General features: G+C 46.2%; 1 protein-coding gene across 2 annotated transcripts in view; it reads right to left on the bottom strand.

Annotated features, from left to right (window-relative positions):
- NSMCE4A (NSE4 homolog A, SMC5-SMC6 complex component) overlaps positions 1-22,761 on the bottom strand; it is a 57,268-nt gene that overhangs the window by 8,982 nt on the left and 25,525 nt on the right. For both annotated transcript variants that reach the window (XR_012235674.1, XM_073596222.1), the window contains exon 9: positions 19,066-19,157. Coding sequence is in view for 1 of the 2 variants with exons in the window: in XM_073596222.1 (XP_073452323.1) it covers positions 19,066-19,157 (92 nt within the window). In the remaining variant the exon portion in view is untranslated. The remainder of the gene's footprint in view (positions 1-19,065; positions 19,158-22,761) is intronic.

Genomic DNA, 22,761 nt, shown 5'->3' with positions numbered 1-22,761 from the left:
CGAACAGCGAACAATTTGGGGTGTTCGCGGCAAATTCGAATGCCGCGGAACACCCTTTAAAAGTCTATGGGAGAAATCAAAAGTGCTCATTTTAAAGGCTAATATGCAAGTTATTGTCATAAAAAGTGTTTGGGGACCTGGGTCCTGCCCCAGGGGACATGGATCAATGCAAAAAAAAGTTTTAAAAACGGCCGTTTTTTCAGGAGCAGTGATTTTAATAATGCTTAAAGTCAATCAATAAAAGTGTAATATCCCTTTAAATTTCGTACCTGGGGGGTGTCTATAGTGTGCCTGTAAAGGGGCGCATGTTTCTTGTGTTTAGAACAGTCTGACAGCAAAATGACATTTTGAAGGAAAAAACTCATTTAAAACTACCCGCGGCTATTGCATTGCCGACAATACACATAGAAGTTCATTGATAAAAACGGCATGGGAATTCCCCAAAGGGGAACCCCGAACCAAAATTAAAAAAAAAAAAAAAATGACGTGGGAGTCCCCCTAAATTCCATACCAGGCCCTTCAGGTCTGGTATGGATATTAAGGGGAACCCCGGCCAAAATTAAAAAAAAAAAATGACGTGGGGTTCCCCCTAAATTCCATACCAGACCCTTCAGGTCTGGTATGGATTTTAAGGGGAACCCCGCGCCAAAAAAAAAAAAAAAAAAACGGCGTGGGGTCCCCCCAAAAATCCATACCAGACCCTTATCCGAGCACGCAACCTGGCAGGCCGCAGGAAAAGAGGGGGGGACGAGAGTGCGGCCCCCCCTCCCTCCTGAACCGTACCAGGCCACATGCCCTCAACATTGGGAGGGTGCTTTGGGGTAGCCCCCCAAAACACCTTGTCCCCATGTTGATGAGGACAAGGGCCTCATCCCCACAACCCTGGCCGGTGGTTGTGGGGGTCTGCGGGCGGGGGGCTTATCGGAATCTGGAAGCCCCCTTTAACAAGGTGACCCCCAGATCCCGGCCCCCCCCCTGTGTGAAATGGTAAGGGGGTACATAAGTACCCCTACCATTTCACGAAAAAAGTGTCAAAAATGTTAAAAATGACAAGAGACAGTTTTTGACAATTCCTTTATTTAAATGCTTCTTATTTCTTCTATCTTCCTTCATCTTCTGGTTCTTCTGGTTCTTCTGGCTCTTCTGGTTCTTCCTCCGGCGTTCTCGTCCAGCATCTCCTCCGCGGCGTCTTCTATCTTCTTCTCCTCGGGCCGCTCCGCACCCATGGCATGGGGGGGAGGCTCCCGCTCTTCTCTTCTTCTTTTCTTCTCTTCTTCCCTTCTTCATTTTCTTCTCCGGGCCGCTCCGCAATCCATGCTGGCATGGAGGGAGGCTCCCGCTGTGTGACGGCGCTCCTCGTCTGACAGTTCTTAAATAACGGGGGGGGGCGGGGCCACCCGGTGACCCCGCCCCCCTCTGACGCACGGTGACTTGACGGGACTTCCCTGTGACGTCACGGGGAATGCCACAGGGAAGTCCCGTCAAGTCACCGTGCGTCAGAGGGGGGCGGGGTCACCGGGTGGCCCCGCCCCCCCGTTATTTAAGAACTGTCAGACGAGGAGCGCCGTCACACAGCGGGAGCCTCCCTCCATGCCAGCATGGATTGCGGAGCGGCCCGGAGAAGAAAATGAAGAAGAGAAGAAAATGAAGAAGAGAAGAAAAGAAGAAGAGAAGAAAAGAAGAAGAGAAGAAAAGAAGAAGAGAAGAGCGGGAGCCTCCCCCCCATGCCATGGGTGCGGAGCGGCCCGAGGAGAAGAAGACAGAAGACGCCGCGGAGGAGATGCTGGACGAGAATGCCGGAGGAAGAACCAGAAGAGCCAGAAGAACCAGAAGATGAAGGAAGATAGAAGAAAGAAGAAGCATTTAAATAAAGGAATTGTCAAAAACTGTCTCTTGTCATTTTTAACATTTTTGACACTTTTTTCGTGAAATGGTAGGGGTACTTATGTACCCCCTTACCATTTCACACAGGGGGGGGCCGGGATCTGGGGGTCGCCTTGTTAAAGGGGGCTTCCAGATTCCGATAAGCCCCCCGCCCGCAGACCCCCACAACCACCGGCCAGGGTTGTGGGGATGAGGCCCTTGTCCTCATCAACATGGGGACAAGGTGTTTTGGGGGGCTACCCCAAAGCACCCTCCCAATGTTGAGGGCATGTGGCCTGGTACGGTTCAGGAGGGAGGGGGGGCCGCACTCTCGTCCCCCCCTCTTTTCCTGCGGCCTCCCAGGTTGCGTGCTCGGATAAGGGTCTGGTATGGATTTTTGGGGGGACCCCACGCCGTTTTTTTTTTTTTTTTTTGGTGCGGGGTTCCCCTTAAAATCCATACCAGACCTGAAGGGTCTGGTATGGAATTTAGGGGGAACCCCACGTCATTTTTTTTTTTTAATTTTGGCCGGGGTTCCCCTTAATATCCATACCAGACCTGAAGGGCCTGGTATGGAATTTAGGAGGACTCCCACGTCATTTTTTTTTTTTTAATTTTGGTTCGGGGTTCCCCTTTGGGGAATTCCCATGCCGTTTTTATCAATGAACTTCTATGTGTATTGTCGGCAATGCAATAGCCGCGGGTAGTTTTAAATGAGTTTTTTCCTTCAAAATGTCATTTTGCTGTCAGACTGTTCTAAACACAGGAAACATGCGCCCCTTTACAGGCATACTATAGACACCCCCCAGGTACGAAATTTAAAGGGATATTACACTTTTATTGTTTGACTTTAAGCATTATTAAAATCACTGCTCCTGAAAAAACGGCCGTTTTTAAAACTTTTTTTTGCATTGATCCATGTCCCTGGGGCAGGACCCAGGTCCCCAAACACTTTTTATGACAATAACTTGCATATAAGCCTTTAAAATTAGCACTTTTGATTATTCATGTTCGTGTCCCATAGACTTTAACGGTGTTCGCATGTTCGAACGAACTTTTTTCCTGTTCGCATGTTCTGGTGCGAACCGAACAGGGGGGTGTTCGGCTCATCCCTACTCAACACCACCTTGACATGCCTCATTGGCTTTTTTGTGGCATTGGCGCAGTAAAGGCTTCCTTCTAGCAGCTCAACCATGCAGCTCTTTTTTGTTCAAGTATTGTTGAATTGTGCTCCTTAAAAACAACCACACTGTCTTTTTGGAGAGCAGTCTGTATTTCTCCTGCGGTTACCTGTGAGTTTTTCTTTGTATCCTGAGCAATTCTCCCGCCAGTTGTGGCTGCAATCTTTCATGGTCTACCTGACCTTGGCTTGATATCAAAAGAGCCCCTAATTTTCAACTTCTTAATAAGTGATTAAACAGTACTGACTAGCATATTCAAGGCTTTGGATATCTTTTTATATCCTTTTCCATCTCTGCAAAGTTTCATTACCTTGTTACGCAGGTCTTTTGACTGTTCTTTTCAACCTCCTCATGGCTTAGTGTCTAGCCTGCTTAGTGCATCCATGTGAGAGCTAACAAACTCATTGACTATTTATACACCAACACTAATTGTGATTTAAAAAGCCACAAATGTGGCAAAATAACCTTTAATTGCCATTTTTTTTTCTCGTTAAAGATTTTATTGACGTTTCATGAATATGACAATAAGCTTACAAACTTTCAATGAGATAAGTACAACGTGAGCAGTAATGCTATGAGGATCATGTACAATCGGTTGGATTTGAGTGAAGTAAAACAACATGGTATGACTATATGTGGATTTTAAAAGGGGATATAGGAGAGAAAGGGACTCGAGAAGCTCTGATATGTTGGTCCCTAAGGAATGCCGAATGTACCTTCATTCCACCCGTCCAACCCTAATGGGAACAAACTGTGGACAGATGGGGACAACCGACAAGTCACAGTATAGGACAAGTCCTAGGGTGGAAGTGTGGCACCTGGGGTAGGGATATAATGGGTAAGAAGGAAACCATACTACAGTCTATCGTTACATATCAGTTACGGACTTAAATGTAATGATCAACCATGTAGGGCTAATTGCTATATTTCCAACCTCATCGTGGGTAATAGCTTTGCAATAAAGGGGATATGCCATTGAATTAAACATCAGGTTTGGGAAAGGGGGGTGGAGAGGGTGGGAAGTTCCCCAACACGGTGGTTCAGCCCCTCATCAGGAAGCCCTCGAAGTAGGTAAAGAATAGAAAGAATATAATGGATTGAATTACCAAGGCATTAGTAATGACTCATCAAAGTCTGGGGGAAGGCAATGCTTAACCCAGGGTTGCCATATTTTTTTGAATTTCTTCACTTTATCAGTACCTATGGCAGTCATTTTAGAAAAGATAAGGGCCCTATTCATCCTGTGTTTTGCTTCAGCCACAACCAAGATCTGCGATTTCCATGCTTTGGCTATTGTTTGTTTAGCCACGGTGGTAAGTTGGATTAGTAATCGGAATTGATCATGAGTAAGCTCTGGTGGTTTCAGGTTTAAAAGGGAAGTAGCCGGGTCAGGAGGGATATTAGTCTCTAAGGCTTTGGATGCCATAGGAAGATTATTTTCCAGAAGTCTTGGGCCACCGGACATTGCCACCATATGTGTATGTGGGTGCCTGGGGCCGAGCAGCCTCGGAAACAGTTTCCTGGATATGATGGGACATATTTTGCAATTCTCGCAGGAATGAGGTACCACCGGGCTAGGACTTTAAAGTTCGTTTCAATTGCCGAGCAGGGGGAGCAGGATTTGGTAGCAAGCCATATAGCAGACCAGTCTGCAATCTCGAACGTGCGCTCCATGTCTTGTGCCCATTTAATGGTGTAGAAAGGTGGTGCGTTATCAGGGATATTAGTCAAGTGTTGATATAGGGTCGATATTAGTCCTCTGGTGTGTGGGTCACTTTTGCAGATGCGTTGGAATTGGGTCAGCAGATTCGGTGGAGATCCAGAAATTTTTAATTTGCAGATAACAGAAGAGTTCCGATCTAGGTAGTCCAAAAGTCTCGCATAGGGTAGGAAAAGTCAGAATTGTGTTATGAGAGGTTAGTTGGTGGAGTCTAAATAGATTCGCCGTAGACCATGCCACGAATGCAGTCGGAGACGCACAAGCTGGGTAGAAAGCTGGGTTTCTGAGAAAGGATAGGAGAGGATTATGAGGAGATTGGAGATTTCGAGCATCCCTGAATTTGTCCCAGATGGTCAGGGAATGCTTAGTAACAGGACTGGAGGATGCAAGCTCTATCTTTAGGTTGTAACCAAAGCATGTTCGCTACCGAAATTGGGTCACAGTCAACTGATTCGATAGCAACCCATAGTGGCGTTTCATCTGCTGTGTGATACTTGGGAAGTTGGGCAAGTTGTGCAGCATAGTAGTAAGATGAGAAATTGGGAATGCCTAAGCCCCCACTTAGTTTGTGGAGAAATAGGGTAGATTTCGGGATACGAGGCTTGGTGGCCCCCCCATATGTAGGACATCACTCTTCGTTGCATTAGGCATAAAAAGTAGGAAGGTAATGGGATGGGGAGAACTCTGAACAGATAGAGAAAGTTAGGCAGAATTGTTATTTTCATGGCATTGACCCTACCTAGCCAGGATAATGGAAGGGAGGACCAGGACCATTGTGTCATGAGATTAGTCATCTGTTTCAAAGGCAAGTTGTTCACTGTAAAGATTTCGGATAGTTGTATCCCGAAGTAAGGGAGTTGATGAGTCACCCAATTGAACAGCAGTGTGGACCTGGCCTCTTGGAGCTGATTGTGATAGGAAAATGTTGAGTGCGTTAGATTTCTTGGGGTTGACATGTAGTCCAGAGATCTGGGCAAAGTTATCCAATATAGCTAACAAATATGGGGTGGAGGTGTGGGGATGTGCCATGAAAATAAGAATGTCATCCGCAAAAAGACATTGCTTATTATGATGACCACCCAGTTCTATCCCCTTGACATCAGGGTCTGATCTGATCAGTTGTGCCAAAGGCTCTATAAGCAAATAACAGCGGGGAGAGGGAGCATCCCTGCCTAGTGCGTCTTCTAATATCAATAATCGCTGATTTATAGCCTACATATTTGATGTAGGCCCGTGGGTCGTTATATAGAGAGAAGACCCAGGTTAGGAAGTGGTCCCCAAAACCCCAACGCTGGAGAGTGTATTGTAGATATGGCCAGGTTAATGTATCAAAAGCTTTCCTGATGTCAAGGAATAGAAGGCATGTTGGAATATGTCTAGTTTTAGCTGCATGGGAGAGCAGGATGGCTCGTCTGATATTGTCACCAGCTTGGCGTGTTGGTGTAAAGCCAGTTTGGTCTCAATGTATCAAACGGCCTATAACAGGGTTTAGTCGGGTCACAATAATTTTGGCTAACAACTTAATGTCCAAATTGAGGAGAGAGATGGGCCGGTGGTTGGTCCATGAGGAGAAATCTGATGTAGGTTTGGGTAACATAGAAATTATAGAGGTCGGAGTTTCAGTTCTAAATGAGTGCCCAGCCAACAGAGTTGAAGGCTTTAGTCAGTAAGGGGGTCAAAATGGGTGAAAAATTTCTATAGTAGGCTGTTGTGAACCCATCAGGTACCGGGCCTTTGTTAGGTTTCAACGCTTTAATGGCAGCTATGACCTCAAGGTACTTGATCGGGCTCTCAAGTAGATCTAGTTGTTCCTGTGTGAGGGTTGGAAGGGGGATACGGGATAAGAGAGCTTCGGCTTTAGTAAAGTCGAAGTTTTGCGTAGGGGAGTAAAGTTTCGCAAGGTTGGACCGAAATACATCGAGTATCTTGACAGGGTTGCTAGTGAAAGCATTATTGGTTGTTTTTAACCGTATGGATGACTTGGGGTGGTGGATCGCCCATAACGTGCGAGCCACGGGTGTGTCGGGTTTGTGGCCCCTAAGGTAGGTATTGTGCTGACGTCTGCATATGAGTTTCTCGGCACAGTCAGTGAGAAATAAGTCAAAGTCAAGTCTGGCCCTTTCCAGACGTGCATTGGTGTTAGTGTTGGGGGAGGACTGAAATGCTGCATGGCATGCGTTAAAGTTGGCTTCTAGTGTTGCTGGAATAAGATTTTGCGGTCATGTTTAAGGGCTGCTGCCTGTTGGACTAACCTGCCATGGATGACAGCTTTGTGAGCTTCCCAAAGTGTCAGAGCAGAAAAGCTGAGTTAGACTTACCGGTAACTCCTTTTCTGAGAGTCTTCCAGGACAGCCCATGAGACCTTGGGCTCCTCCTACCAGGACAGGAAACACGTCACCCCCACCAGATAAAAGGGCGGTCCTCCAGGCCCATGTCAGTATTCTCAAGAACCGTAGGACCCTGCAAAACATATGCATAATACACATAACTTCAGACAATACCGGGTGGGAATCCGGCTGTCCTGGAAGACTCTCAGAAAAGGAGTTACCGGTAAGTCTAACTCAGCTTCTCTCCAAGCGTCTTCCAGGACAGCCCATGAGACGATGAGCCAGAACTTACCAGTCTAGGGAGGGACAACTGCCTGAAGGACCTTACAACCAAACGCCTGCTCCTGAGCTGATAGGAGATCCAGGCGATAATGTTTAATGAAGGTCGAGTAACTGGACCAAGTGGCAGCCCTGCAAATTTGTTCCGGTGAGGCACCAGCCCTCTCAGCCCAAGACGTAGACAAGGCTCTAGTTGAGTGCGCAGTAACAAAAGGTGTAGGGACCTCCCTAATTTTGTAAGCTTCCAAGATGGCTTGCTTTATCCATCTAGCCAATGTGGCTTTAGATGCACTATTCCCCTTGTGAACTCCAGAAAAGAGGACAAACAAGGCATCAGTTTTCCTAAAGGTCTTCGTGACCTCAAGATAGACCAAGAGAATCCTTCTTACATCTAGGAAACTACATTTTCTTTCTAAGTCGCCCTGTGGCGAACTACAAAAGGTTGGCAATACAATGTTCTGAGATCGGTGGAATGTACTTGCCACCTTGGGCAAAAAACCTGGATCGGTTCGTAACACAACTCGATCCTCAAAAATCGTGAGGAAGGGCTCCCTAACTGATAGGGCCTGCAACTCACTTACACTACGAGCTGAGGTAACAGCTATAAGGAACACAGTTTTTAATGTAAGTAACTTAACTGACATACTTTCCAGAGGTTCAAACGGAAATTCTACCAGAGTTTGAAGTACTAGGGACAGATCCCACGTTGGACAACTTCTCACCACTACTGGTCTGGCCCTAGAGATAGATTTGAAAAATCTGGCTATAGTGGGATTTTCCAGGAGAGAAAACTGGAGGAACACACTAATAGCTGCCGCCTGTACCTTTAAGGTACTAACAGAAAGACCTTTGTCGACACCCTCTTGGAAAAATTCTAAAATAGACGGAATATCATGAGCTAATCTATCATTTTCAGATAACCATGAGTTAAACCTTTTCCAAACTTTGGAATATATGGCTCTAGTAACTGGCTTCCTGCAATTCACGAGAGTCCTGACTACTTTGTCAGAGAACCCTTGGGCGCTCAGTATCTTTTCTTCAGATACCAGGCCGTTAAGTTTAAGGAAACCACCTGAGGGTGTGATACTGGACCCTGCAATAATAGGTCTTCCCTTTTCGGAAGGCTCCACGGAGGCTCTGAAACCAGAGACTGTAGCAGGGAAAACCATGGCCTCTTGGGCCAAAACGGGGCAATTAGAATCAGATCTGTCTCTTCCAGCCGAAACTTCCGGAGGACTACTGGAATCAGCCTGATTGGCGGAAAGGCATAACATAGGCCTGGAGGCCACGGGTTTGCCAGAGCATCGATCCCCAAGGCTTGGTCTGCCGGGTTCATGGAAAAGAATATCTCCGTCTTGCGGTTGTTTCGGTTTGCGAACAAATCCGCTACCGGATAACCCCATCTCTTGGTGAGGTCTGCAAAGACTTCGGGATGAAGGGACCAGTTGTCTCGGTCTATCCTGTGACGGCTGAGATAATCTGCCAGGCAATTGTTTTTCCCCTTCAGGTGTACAGCAGAAATGGAGGCTAGATTCCCCTCTGCCCATGAAAGGATCTCCTGGGCAATGGACTGAAGCCTCCGGCTTCTCGTGCCTCCCTGCTTGTTGATATACGCGACTGTCGCTATATTGTCTGACAGGATTTGGAGGTTGTGACCCCTGACCTCCATCTGAAAAGACTGGAGGGCTCTCTGGACTGCAAGCAGCTCTCTTTGATTGGATGAGGCCCTTGCCTCCTCTGGGGACCACTCTCCTTGTGCTACTGCATTGCTGAGGTGGGCCCCCCATCCCCAGGAACTCGCATCCGTGGTAATCCTTCGGGATATGGGAAAGGACCATGGGAGACCTCCTGCTAGGTGCTGACCAGCTCTCCACCACCACAGGCTTCTTTTTATCCTGTTGGGAAGCCAGATCCTTGACTCCAGGGACCTTACGTCCCCGTCCCAGTTTCTTAAAAGAAACCTTTGTAACGGACGCTGACGGAGTCTCGCCCATGGTACTGCGGGAAAACATGAGGTCATAAGACCCACTGCCCTCGACACCTGTCTCAGAGAGACCGACTGGTTGGTCTGCAATGTTGACATAGTCTGGAACACTTTGGTAATCTTCTCCTGAGGAAGAAAAACTCTTTGGTTCACGGAGCAAAAATCGTAACCCAGATAAGTTACTTTCTGGACCGGAATCAAGGACGATTTTTCTTTGTTTATTAGCCAGCCTAGGGACTGTAAGAAGTCCTGTACAGCCTGGAGATCTTCCAACAGCCTTTGGTATGATTTTGCCACTATCAGGAGGTCGTCTAAGTAAGGGATAACCGTTATTGCCTTTAATCTTAGAGGAGCCAGCGCTTCCCCCAACACCTTCGTAAAGATGCGTGGGGCTGAGGAAAGACCGAAGAAGAGGGCCTGAAATTGAAAATGTCGGGTCCCCATACCCGTCTTCACTGCCAATCTCAAAAACTTTTGGAAGGCTGGATGGATAGGGATGTGAAGATAAGCATCCCTTAAGTCCAACGTGGCCATAAAGCAGTTTGGGTATAGTAGGTTTTTGATTGTAAAAACCGTCTCCATACGGAAATGCTTGTATCTGATGGACTTGTTTAAGGTCCGGAGATTCAGGATAAGTCGAAACTTTCCTGCCGGCTTTCTGACCACAAATACATGGGAATAGAATCCCTTGCCCCGCTCTGATCGAGGAACAGGAATCAGGACTTTTTGATCTAATAAGTCTCCGATCTGGAGACCCAGAGCCCTCGCTTTCTCCCGATCTTGTGGAGGAAATGTGACCAACAAACGTTCTGGTGGTTGGTGAACAAACTCCAGCCTGTACCCGTTGGTCACTAGGTCCAGGACGAAGGGGCTCAGAGTGACTGCTGCCCACTGTGGGATGAAGGCCCTCAATCTCCCTCCCACCGGGGAACACAAGTCACTGCGGCTTGGCGGGCTGTTGAGGAGGGTTAAATAGCACTCCCCCTTTGCCTCTGCCTTTGTGCCCAGTCCAATGCTTTTTCGGCCTGCTGTCCTTTTCTCTAGGACTCTGTTGCCTGTTTTGGCCACGAAAAAATTTTCTGGCTGTCTGAACTCTCTTTCTCTCTGGAAACGCCTTTTTCTTATCAGCCGTGCGTTCCAGTGCCTCCTGTAGACCTGGGCCAAATAAATGATCGCCAGTTAAAGGAAGGCCACAAAGGCGCAACTTGGAGGCCGAGTCCCCTGACCAGGTCTTAAGCCAAAGGCTTCTCCTGGCCGAGTTCACTAGAGCCGAAGTCCTGGCTGACATTCTTACCGACTCAGCGGAAGAATCTGCCAAAAAACCCACTGCCTGAAATAAGAGAGGAAAAGACTTTAAAATTTGCTCTCTGGAGGTACCTGCTGACAGATGTGACTGAATCTGAGTCAACCAAACCTCCAGATTTCTGGCCACACAAGTGGAAGCCAAAGCTGGTTTCAGGTTTCCAACTGCTGAGTCCCAGGCTCTGTGGAGAAGGATATCCCCCCTCTTGTCCATCGGATCCTTAAGCGTACCCATATCACCAAACGCCAGGTCCGAGTTTTTTGAAACTTTTGAAAGAGGTGCGTCTAGCTTGGGATTCTTATTCCATGGCTGCGCAGTGTCCTCATCAAAAGGAAACCTCCTTTTTAGGTTACTAGAGAAGAATGGTTTTCTCTCAGGATTATCCCATTCCAGTTTAATAGTATCAACCAAAGAACTATGAACTGGAAACACTCTTGATTTTCTCTTATGTAATCCCTTATACATAAGATCATGTTTGGATAACTGAACCTCTTCCTCTTTTAATTCAAGGGTAGTATAGATAGCCTTTAATAAGTCATCTACATCCTCAACAGATAACTTAAATCTTGAGCCTCGAGTGGATTCTCTATCTCTGGGCTCTGTATCTGACCCTGATTCTTCCAGAGAAGAACGGGTAGATCTGACCTCAGCCTCAGAGTCTTCACTCTCTGCCTGCTGCGGAGTGCTTACTGACGCCTTCAGTGAAGACGGACTCTCTGCTGGAGTCTGGAGCTTATCAATAAGCGTTCTAAAGGAACTGAAGGTGGACGCAAGCTCATCCCTAACAGAAGTAAGCATCTTCTGGCACGAGGCAACCGGGTCATCCTTTACTAGGCCTTCTATACAGGTGCGACAAACTGCTTTGCTCCATGAGGAGCTCAATTTGTTTGCGCAAACCGCACATTTCCTTTTAAGTGGCTGCGCTTGGGCCTTGTCCTGAGTCTTGGTCTGCAAGACAAAATAAATGACCCACAATGTAATTAAAGCCACACAATCACTCCGTAACACCACGTGCAGGAGGGAGGAAATGTGTCCCCTTACACCCACTACCACAGAGGGGGGAGGGGAAGGGAACACTCACAGGGATAGTAAGGTGGTGACAGAACACCCCAGGCTTACCTGTGAGGTGCTGGTGTTGGGAACTGCATCCGCTGCCTGTGCAGGTACTGCAGGAGGATCCATTCTGCCCCTCTTGGTCATCCACAGCCTGGCTGCTTAACACCAAGAAACACCAGCAGCCAGCGTTCTCTGTTCGCGCCGTTTATGAAGACTGGAACCTCGTCTCCAGCGCCCGATGATGATGTCATATGCCCCGGAAGTAACCCTCTCCAGGCACTTCCTGTGGGCCAGCTTGGAGCGCAATAGCTCCGCCCCCTCGAACGCTGCGGCTTCCTCCATTCCTTGCTCAGATCAGCCAGGCTGTCGGCAGGGAAGGACAACCGAAGCTCAGCTGAGCTAGAGTTCAATGCACTGCGCTAGGGGCATGACCTCACACCGGTCCTGGCCCTCTCCAGGCACTGAGGACAGAGAACAGCAACACAGCCAACCTCCCCAGCGGTGTGCTGCTTCTGGCAGAGGAAGAGGTAAGTGATATGCCCCAGAAAAAAGCCATACAAAGCCCCTGCTTATAAGGCCTATGGGAGCAGGTTCCATGAACATGTTACCCCCCCGTCCGGAGGAAACACAAATAACTGACATGGGCCTGGAGGACCGCCCTTTTATCTGGTGGGGGTGACGTGTTTCCTGTCCTGGTAGGAGGAGCCCAAGGTCTCATGGGCTGTCCTGGAAGACGCTTGGAGAAATATCGTTCGTCGCGTTAGTAGCAATATAGTCTTTAAGGACTACTTCCATATCTAGACAGTGAGAGAGGTGGGAGAGAATATTATTGTTAATACTCCAGGATGTGTCTTGCATTCTAGGGATTGGGGAGGCTATGGTGGTGCATACTGCACAGTGGTAAGTCCACGAGAAAAATGTGATGACAAAAGAGATGATTTCTGGGATCATGCTATTGGACATGAAGATGTGATCTAGGCACGAGAAAGATTTGTGTGGAGTAGTGCGTATAGCGCTTACTAACTGGGTTAAGTTCGCTCCAGGTGTCGACTAGGTCAGGGTTTAAAATTTCAAGTCCTGAGCTACTAGCCAGGCCTCAAGGGTACTCGCCATCAGTTGCCCCACCCAGCCCGCCCCGCCCCTAATTCCGCCCTCATAAATTATCTCATGAAATGACACTTACCTGTATATGTATTATGCAGAATTAAGTTAAAAAAAGAAATATTAACAACAACGGTATCCGTGCCCACCAATGCAGGCTACATGTGTCCCCTATTCAGCCTTGTGCCCACCAATGCAGCCTTGTGTCCACCATGCAGCCTTGTGCCCCGTGCCCACCAATGCAGCCTTGTGCCTAGTGCCCACCAATGCAGCCTTGTTTCCACCATGCAGCCTTGTGCCCACCAATGCAGCCTTGTGCCTAGTGCCCACCAATACAGCCGTGTGCCCACCAATACAGCCGTGTGCCCACCAATACAGCATGTGTTCACCATGCAGCCTTGTGCCCACCAATGCAGCCGTGTCCACCATTCAGCCTGTATCCACTATGCAGCCTTGTGCCTACCAATACATCCTTTTGCCCACCAATGCAGCCTTGTGCCCACCAACCACCAATGCAGCTCTGTGTCCACCATGCAGCCTACCTGTGCAGGGGAGGAGAGGAACAGGAGAGCCACCCAGGTGATCAGAGCGCAGCGCAGGGAACACAGCGATAACAGCTTTCATTTCAATTGCCGTGTTCCCGCCACGCAACATCATATACAGCCCTGCCCCCTGGCGGGGGGACTTTGACTGACAGATCACCCGCCACTGGGATTGGATGGGTGATCTGTCTATGAAAGTCCCGGGACCAGGAGAAGGGGCTGTATCTGACAGCGAGCAGCGGGGAACACGGCTATTGAAATGAAAGCTGTTATCGCTGTGTTCCCTGCGCTCTGATCACCTGGGCGGCTCGCTCTCTCTTCCCCTCCGTGATCGCTGGGAGAAGGACTCCCATTCCACACAGGCTGCCGGCGGTGCTCGCTCCCAGGCAGCCCTTCCTCACCAGCCCTCAAAATCCACTTGCAAAATGCGAGCAGGCGAGTGGATTTTTTGAGGCTGGGCTAGGTTATGTGTGGATATCAGGTGTTGTAAGGTTGGTTTATTTGGAGTATATGGTAAAGTTGGAGGTGATTTGTCAAGGAACGGGAAAATCGTCAGATTGGAGTCTTCACATAGAACTACTGTACCAAATTTGTGTTTGTCAACCACCTGAAAGAGATGTGAAAGAAAAGCTATCGGCGTTTATTGGAAGCATAGTATGGACACTAACGTGACTGCAGTGTCTGAAATATGGCCAGAAAGAATGCGGTATCTGCCCTCTGGATCTTTGACTTGTGAAGAGAGGGTGAATGGCACAGAACGATGAAAAACAATAAGAGTCCCTCTCTGCTTGGTTGTGGCTGAAGTAGAATAGAATTGGGGGTAAGAGCTACTGAGGAATTTAGAGGAGGATAGGTCATTAAAGTGGGTCTCCTGAAGGCAGATAACATGAGCCTTAGTGGCTGCAAAGGAACGCAGGGCCTTGGTGCACTTATGAGGGACATTGAAGCCTTGAACTTTCAAGGAGAGAATGTTTATGGGGGGCCACAATAACTCCAGGGCTAATCTTAACGTGTAGAGGACATTTCCCAAGGAGAGAGCAGCAACCACCAAGGGGGGGAGGGAGAAGAGGGGAGAAAAGGTTAGAAAGAGAAAGAACAAAACAAAATAGGCACAACACTATTAGGTGCAATGTACATTAGTGTATAACTTGTTAATAACAGTGTATGGGAGCGTCGAGCGGTTCTGTGGAGGCTCTGAGGCTGCCGTTAGATACATACATAATAAGGGCAGGGGTCCAAGGGCAGTTAACGGAGGAGCAAGAAGCTCCGGATGGGGAACAACACTGGAGAGAGCAACTAAAAAAATAATCTTAAGATAACAGCATGGCTAAACAGTAATCTATCATGCATAAGTGAGCAGTAAGGCTGCAATGAAAAGGAAAGATGGCCAGTTCTGATCCTTGGTCGGCATACCTGTAGAAAGAAACCTGGCTATTGGGTTAAACCAATGCTAATACCACCCTATTTCCAAGTTACTAAAGGGGAGAGGGATGTTTGAGGTAGAGTAGGGTGGAGAGCATAGGTGCAGGGCAGATAGGAGCAAAATCTACAAGCTAGGCATAACCTGGGGCCTATGAAGCCGCTGTGATGAGGCTCAAGGGCCTATGAAAATATGGTCTGGGCCTTCAGGTCGAGTAGGGGTGACCCAGCTGTGGAAGTTCAAGTTGGCAGGTGGGTCCTGCCCAGTGGAACTTAAGCTGTGCAGATTCCAGGGGATGTCTCAGGAGTGAAGACATAGTTCACAGGAATGGTTCCGTTGGGCTGTCGCCTGAGAGAGTTCCATCAGTTCACGCGGGTCTCAAAAGGAAATGGTTGACACAAAGCAAATCCACAAAATTAGGTCAGTCCATCGGGTCCTCGTTGGAGGGTCCACGGTTATCGAATCGTCCTAGTTTATAGAGACTCTGGCGTGCGGGATCCAGATGCCCTGAGCCGCCCGCTGTTTGCTTGTAGGGTGAGCGAGTGGCTGATCGCCTGTGAGAGGAATCTCTGTGCAGGGTGTCTTCCAATAGGCCCAGGTCTGTCAGGGTGGACTGCAACTCTTCAGCCGTGCGGCAAACATATTTGGTTTACAGATGTGTGAACCGAACAGAGAATGGAAATCCCCAGTGTTATGCGATTTGGTTGCGTTGAAGCACCTGCAGGTGGGGTTTGAGAGCTCGTTGTTTAGCCACTATGAGCGGGGATATATCTGCAAATAGGCGATAGGTGTGGCCCTGGAATGACAGGGAGTCTTTGACTCTTGCTGCGGGCCAATAGCTGTTCCTTAGTGCGGTAGTAGTGGAACTTAGCTATAAAGGCCCTTGGTGGGCCATTGGTTTTGCGTGAGGACAGGGCCCTGTGCACCATATCCATCTCCAGTCTGTCCACTGGAATGCCAGGTTGCAGCTCCTGGAATAAGGCAAGCATGGTGGCTGGTCTCTGGAATTTCTCTGATCCTTAAATTAGACCTATGGTTCCTGTTCTCCTGGTCCTCAAGCCAAGGCTGCAGAATCATGTTTTCATCCTTGAGGTTTTCGAATTCTGCCGTGTAAATCTGTGTGTGGTTCTCTAATTCATCCACTCTGACCTCTAGCTCTGCTGTTTGCCCCAGTTCCCTGATCTCATGTGTCAGCTTGTCTGTAATGTGTTCTGATGTCAGTTTAAGGGCCTGTGTAGCATCCATTCAAACTGTTTGAACATGCTGGATTGGATGACAGACTGGAACTGTCTGTATCAGAGTCAGACTCACCGGCATTGTCCTGTGGTTTCAGGTTGTGGAGCTGCAGCTGTGCCTTGCGGTGTGCTGAGCTGTGAGGAGGCAGCCGGCGCCATCTTGGCAGAGGGCCGGGACAGAGCGTCCTTGATGTTGCCTGTCTTATATTTGGTTTTGGGGCCCCCCAGGACCATGATTGTGAGAGCAGTGGTCTCTGTGGAGCTAGAGGAGTCCGCGGGAGTCGTTCGAGAAGCCGCTGCTGCGGGTATGGCTCTGGTGTGGTTCTCCATGGAGCAGAGCATGACCGCACGGTCAGGCTCTGTGCATGTGCCTCCCTTTAATTGCCATTTTAACCTGTGTGCCACCTTCTGTGTCTGTATCGAGGCCAAACATTCCAGGGTATGTAAACTTTTTATCAGGGTCATTTGGGTAGTTTCTGTTGTCATTATGATTTGAAGAGAGTAAAACACAGTTGATTGATAATACATGGCTTCAGCCAAACACTAACCATGAGTGAAAAAAATGTTTTTGTGTTATCATTCATATTCTCACCTTTTGATTTAATTACAGCACTCTGCCTTTTTGGGTATGAGTCTATCAGCATGGCACATCTTAACTTGGCACTATTTGCCCACTCTTCTTTGAAAAAACGCTCCAAATCTGTCAGATTGAGAGGGCATCTCCTGTGCACAGCCCTCTTCAGATCACCCCACAGATTTTCAATCGGATATAGGTCTGGGCTCTGGCTGAGCCATTCCAAAACTTCAATCTTCTTCTGGTGAAGTCATTCCTTTGTTGATTTGGATGTATGCTTTGGGTCGTTGTCATGCTGAAAGATGAAATTCCTCTTCATATTCAGCATTCTAGCAGAAGCCTGAAGGTTTTGTGCCAATATTGACTGGTATTTGGAACTGTTGATAATTCCCTCTACCTTGACTAAGGCCCCTGTTCGAGCTATAAAAAAAAAAAAAAAAAAAAAAAAAACAGCCCCAAAGCATGATGCTGCCACCACCATGGTTCACGGTGGGTATGGTTTTCTTTTGGTGATGTGTAGTGTTGTTTTTGCGTCAAACATATCCTTTGGAATTATGGCCAAAAAGTTCAACCTTGGTTTCATCAGACCATAGTACATTTTCCCACATGCTTTTGGAAGACTTTAGATGTGTTTTTGCAAAATTTAGCCAGGCTTGGATATTTTTCTGCATAAGAAAAGGCTTCCGTTTTGCCACTCTACCCCATAGCCCAGACATATGAAGAATACGGGAGATTGTTGTCACATGTACTACATAGCCAGTACTTGCCAGATATTCCTGCAGCTCCTTTCATGTTGCTGTAGGCCTCTTGGCAGCCTCCCTGACCAGTTTTCATCTCGTCTTTTCATCAATTTTAGAGGGACATCCAGTTCTTGATAATGTCACTGTTGTGCCATATTTTCTCCACTTGATGACGACTGTCTTTACTGCGTTACATGGTATATCTGTCCACACGCTATGCAGAGGCGTCACCACTGCAGTTTAGGATGACCCAACGAAGGTCAGCTCCCTCCGCTCATATGCACCCCAACTGACACAGTAGTTATTGCTGCCCCCCCAGCGAACTTCACCGTCAACCCAGGTTATGGTTCAGGATTCAAGTCCACACTGTATAGCATACTATTATCAAGGCGCCATTGACTGAGGTACCCTCCAACTTACAAGAAGCGATTAAGACCACCAAGATAATCACCGGTTGTATGTGGGGTGTGGTATATACACAAAGTATCCCGACACTCACCTAAACCTGCAGTCCTTACGGCCACAGAGAGTGACCGGGACTTTGGCAAGTCTATGATCAGTGATTTGGGGGTTACACCACCTAAGGATAGGGGGATTTAAAAAAAGTACTTGGGGCACCCAAGGATTCTCCCCACGGCCCCTGGTCCCAAAGCCAGTCACTGCGCAGGGGGAGAAATATTTACTTTCTATATTGGTTCTTTCTGTTCCCAGATTTATAGAACAATCAGAGCTAATAAAGCAAACAAAGCAGGACACTGTTATAGATAGTAAACTTATGCACTTTTTCCCCCTTTTTTTTTTCTTTCTCCTCCCCTCCCTTTTAAAAGTGACACATTACCAGGAGTTGTTTCTAGTCCATCGGGCATCTGTGTTTCCTAAGCAGCATTTGGTTTAGCATACCAATGTCCACTTACTGTACCCGCTTATGAAGCTTTCGATTCTCTGGCTGTGTGCATGTAGATGAGAGCCGCTTGCCGAGTACCTCTCAATGGCGTGCAGGGAGTGACGTCACTCCCAGGAGTTTCTTCGGCATTCTCAGCCCAGATAGACTGAAGGAGGTTAGCGGAGGAAGCAGTGAGAGACCAGGTTCCCGGGCCCCCCTCCACGCTCTTCCACCGCGTCCATCCACCACGCGGGTACCGCAACAGAGATCCCACACAGCCGGGTATGTTACCCGTGCATCCAAGGGGGAGAAGGGAGCGGAGGTGGGAAGGAGCACACAGCGTCCTCACTCACACCATGCCGCAGCTCAGCACGCACCCGCCCATCTGGTTATGCCCCGACATTATTCTTTCTAATGGGCTTACATGGTATATCTATTGCCTTGGAAATTCTTTTGTACCCTTCTCCTGAGTGATACCTTTTAAAAATGAGATCCATCCGATGCTTTGGAAGCTCTCTGCGTATCATGGCTTTGCTGTAGGATGCGACTAAGAAAATGTCAGGAAAGACCTACTAGAACAGCTGAACTTTATTTAGGGTTAATCAGAGGCACTTTAAATGATGGCAAGTGTGTGCCGACTCCTATGCCTACTTATGCAACTACATTATTTTCATTTTTTATTTTTATATGAGTGTTTTTTTTTTTTTTTTTGCCAAAAGAACTGGTATCTTTTTTAAGCCCAGTGCACATGGACCCCACATCTTTTTTTTTTTTTTTTTTTTTTTTTTTTTTTTTTTGAGACTGGCGTTCGTCACAACATAATGAAACTGCAAGACAATGAAAAATAAAAAAGTCACCTTCCAATCTTGGTGGCTAAGGGAGATGACTCCTTGGTACCGGCGCAGATTATCTTTGTCTACTTCTGACTCGTCTTCTTGGTCTACAGGTTCTATTAAAGAGAAAAAAAAAAAACATAGGATTAAATGAGTTCACGTCAATAAAGCATCTGAAGTTAAGAAGTGGCTTCAAGTTTGTGCTCTCTTTGCTGGGTTTGTAAGTGATTGTAAATGATCACCTTGTAAAACAACCCATTCAGTTTAAAATAGAAATAAAAAGGCAAAACATTTTTGTATTGACATGGACATTCACTGTATTGTTCATTTAAGCACAAGAGATTCCATTTTGTTCACGCTGTAGAAATGTGTTCTGTAACCTTCACCTAACACAGCCACATCTTCTGCTAAAAGCTCTCTACTCCCCCCTCCCCTCTCAAGGTTTTACTTTTGCAATTGTTCTATTCACTAGCTTTTAATAACATATTTCTATTTGTTAGTTTTTAATAACTCACACCACCCCTTTCTTATCTATGTATAAAATAACAACATGTAATAATACATTCTGACACTGAACGGACATTTTAAACACAGTGATTGTGATTGAGTCCTGTGAATCTGTTCCTGCAGCTGCAGTATTAAGCCCTTATGCACACAGGCTGTTAAAAAAACGTTATGAAAACGCCAGTATCTTTGCAGTGATTTTTTAAACTTTTTTCAGCTTTTTTCAGCGTTTTTGCAATAGCGGTTTTTAGCGTTTTTGAGCGTTTTTCCGCGTTAGCGTTTTTGAGCGTTTTTTTTTTTTTCAAATTTTTTTTTTTTTTTTTCAATGGATCAAAAATGCTAAAAAACGTTGGTGAATGACGTTTTTGAGCGTTAGAGCGTTTTTACAGCTGAAAAACGTCTTTCAGAACCCACTGGTCCTGGATTTTTTTTACAGCTTAAAAACGCCTATGCCACTTGCAGCTCAAAAACGCCTAGGTGGGCATGAAGCCATAGACTAACATAGACAGGCCTTTTTAACCACTTCAGCCCCGGAAGGATTTACCCCCTTCCTGACCAGAGCACTTTTTACAATTTGGCACTGCGTCGCTTTAACTGCTAATTGCGCGGTCATGCAATGCTGTAACCAAACGAAATTTGCGTCCTTTTCTTCCCACAAATAGAGCTTTCTTTTGATGGTATTTGATCACCTCTGCCGTTTTTATTTTTTGCGCTATACACGGAAAAAGACCGAAAATTTTGAAAAAAAATGATATTTTCTACTTTTTGTTCTAAAAAAAATCCAATAAACTCAATTTTAGTCATACATTTAGGCCAAAATGTATTTGGCCACATGTCTTTGGTAAAAAAAATGTCAATAAGTGTATATTTATTGGTTTGCGCAAAAGTTATAGCGCCTACAAACTAGGGTACATTTTCTGGAATTTACACAGTCTTTAATTTATGACTGCCTATGTCATTTCTTGAGGTGCTAAAATGACAGGGCAGTACAAAACCCCCACAAATGACCCCATTTTGGAAAGTAGACACCCCAAGGAAATTGCTGAGAGGCATGTTGAGCCCATTGAATATTCATTTTTTTTGTCCCAAGTGATTGAATAATGAAAAAAAAAAAAAAAAAAAAAACAAAATTACAAAAAGTTGTCACTAAATGATATATTGCTCACACAGGCCATGGGCATATGTGGAATTGCACCCCAAAATACATTTAGCTGCTTCTCCTGAGTATGGGGATACCACATGTGTGGGACTTTTTGGGAGCCTAGCCGCATACGGGGCCCCGAAAACCAATCACTGCCTTCAGGATTTCTAAGGGCGTACATTTTTGATTTTACTCCTCACTACCTATCACAGTTTTGAAGGCCATAAAATGCCCAGATGGCACAAACCCCCCCCAAATGACCCCATTTTGGAAAGTAGACACCCCAAGCTATTTGCTGAGAGGCATGTTGAGTCCATGGAATATTTTATATTTTGACACAAGTTGCGGGAAAGTGACAATTTATTTTTTTTTTTTTTTTTTTTTTGCACAAAGTTGTCACTAAATGATATATTGCTCACACAGGTCATGGGCATATGTGGAATTGCACCCCAAAATACATTTAGCTGCTTCTCCTGAGTATGGGGATACCACATGTGTGGGACTTTTTGGGAGCCTAGCCGCGTACGGGACCCCGAAAACCAATCACCGCCTTCAGGATTTCTAAGGGTGTACATTTTTGATTTCACTCTTCACTGCCTATCACAGTTTCGGAGGCCATGGAATGCCCAGGTGGCACAAAACCCCCCCAAATGACCCCATTTTGGAAAGTAGACACCCCAAGCTATTTGCTGAGAGGCATGGTGAGTATTTTGCAGCTCTCATTTGTTTTTGAAAATGAAGAAAGACAAAAAAAAAAATTTTTTTTTTCTTTTTTTAATTTTCAAAACTTTGTGACAAAAAGTGAGGTCTGCAAAATACTCACTATACCTCTCAGCAAATAGCTTGGGGTGTCTACTTTCCAAAATGGGGTCATTTGGGGGGGGGTTTGTGCCACCTGGGCATTCCATGGCCTCCGAGACTGTGATAGGCAGTGAAGAGTGAAATCAAAAATTTACGCCCTTAGAAAGCCTGAAGGCGGTGCTTGGTTTTCGGGGTCCCATACGTGGCTAGGCTCCCAAAAAGTCTCACACATGTGGTATCCCCGTACTCAGGAGAAGCAACAGAATGTATTTTGGGGTGTAATTTCACATATTCCCATGGCATGTTTGAGCAATATATCATTTAGTGACAACTTTGTGCAAAAAAAAAAAAAAATAATAATAATTTGTCTCTTTCCCGCAACTTGTGTCACAATATAAAATATTCCATGGACTCGACATGCCTCTCAGCAAATAGCTTGGGGTGTCTACTTTCCAAAATGGGGTCATTTGGGGGGGTTTGAACTGTCCTGGCATTTTATGCACAACATTTAGAAGCTTATGTCACACATCACCCACTCTTCTAACCACTTGAAGACAAAGCCCTTTCTGACACTTTTTGATTACATGAAAAAATTATTTTTTTTTGCAAGAAAATTACTTTGAACCCCCACACATTATATATTTTTTTAAAGCAAATGCCCTACAGATTAAAATGGTGGGTGTTTAATTTTTTTTTTTCACACAGTATTTGCGCAGCGATTTTTCAAACGCATTTTTTGGGGAAAAAACACACTTTTTTACATTTTAATGCACTAAAACACACTATATTGCCCAAATGTTTGATGAAATAAAAAAGATGATCTTAGGCCGAGTACATGGATACCAAACATGACATGCTTTACAACTGTGCACAAACGTGCAGTGACAACAAAATAAATACATTTTTAAAAGCCTTTAAAAGCCTTTACAGGTTACCACTTTAGATTTACAGAGGAGGTCTACTGCTAAAATTACTGCCCTCGATCTGACCGTCGCGGTGATACCTCACATGCATGGTGCAATTGCTGTTTACATTTGACGCCAGACCGACGCTTGCGTTCGCCTTAGCGCAAGAGCAGGGGGGACAGGGGTGCTTTTTTTTTTTTTTTTTTTTTTTTCTTTATTATTTTTTTGCTTTTTTATCTTATTTTAAAACTGTTCCTTTCATTTTTTTTTTTTTTTAATCATTTTTATTGTTATCTCAGGGAATGTAAATATCCCCTATGATAGCAATAGGTAGTGACAGGTACTCTTTTTTGAAAAAATTGGGGTCTA

This window comes from Aquarana catesbeiana, linkage group LG08, assembly GCF_042186555.1.
Source record: "Aquarana catesbeiana isolate 2022-GZ linkage group LG08, ASM4218655v1, whole genome shotgun sequence".
NCBI lineage: Eukaryota > Metazoa > Chordata > Amphibia > Anura > Ranidae > Aquarana > Aquarana catesbeiana.
Note: the sequence above shows the minus strand (reverse complement) of the source record. Positions and strands in the feature narration are given on the sequence as shown.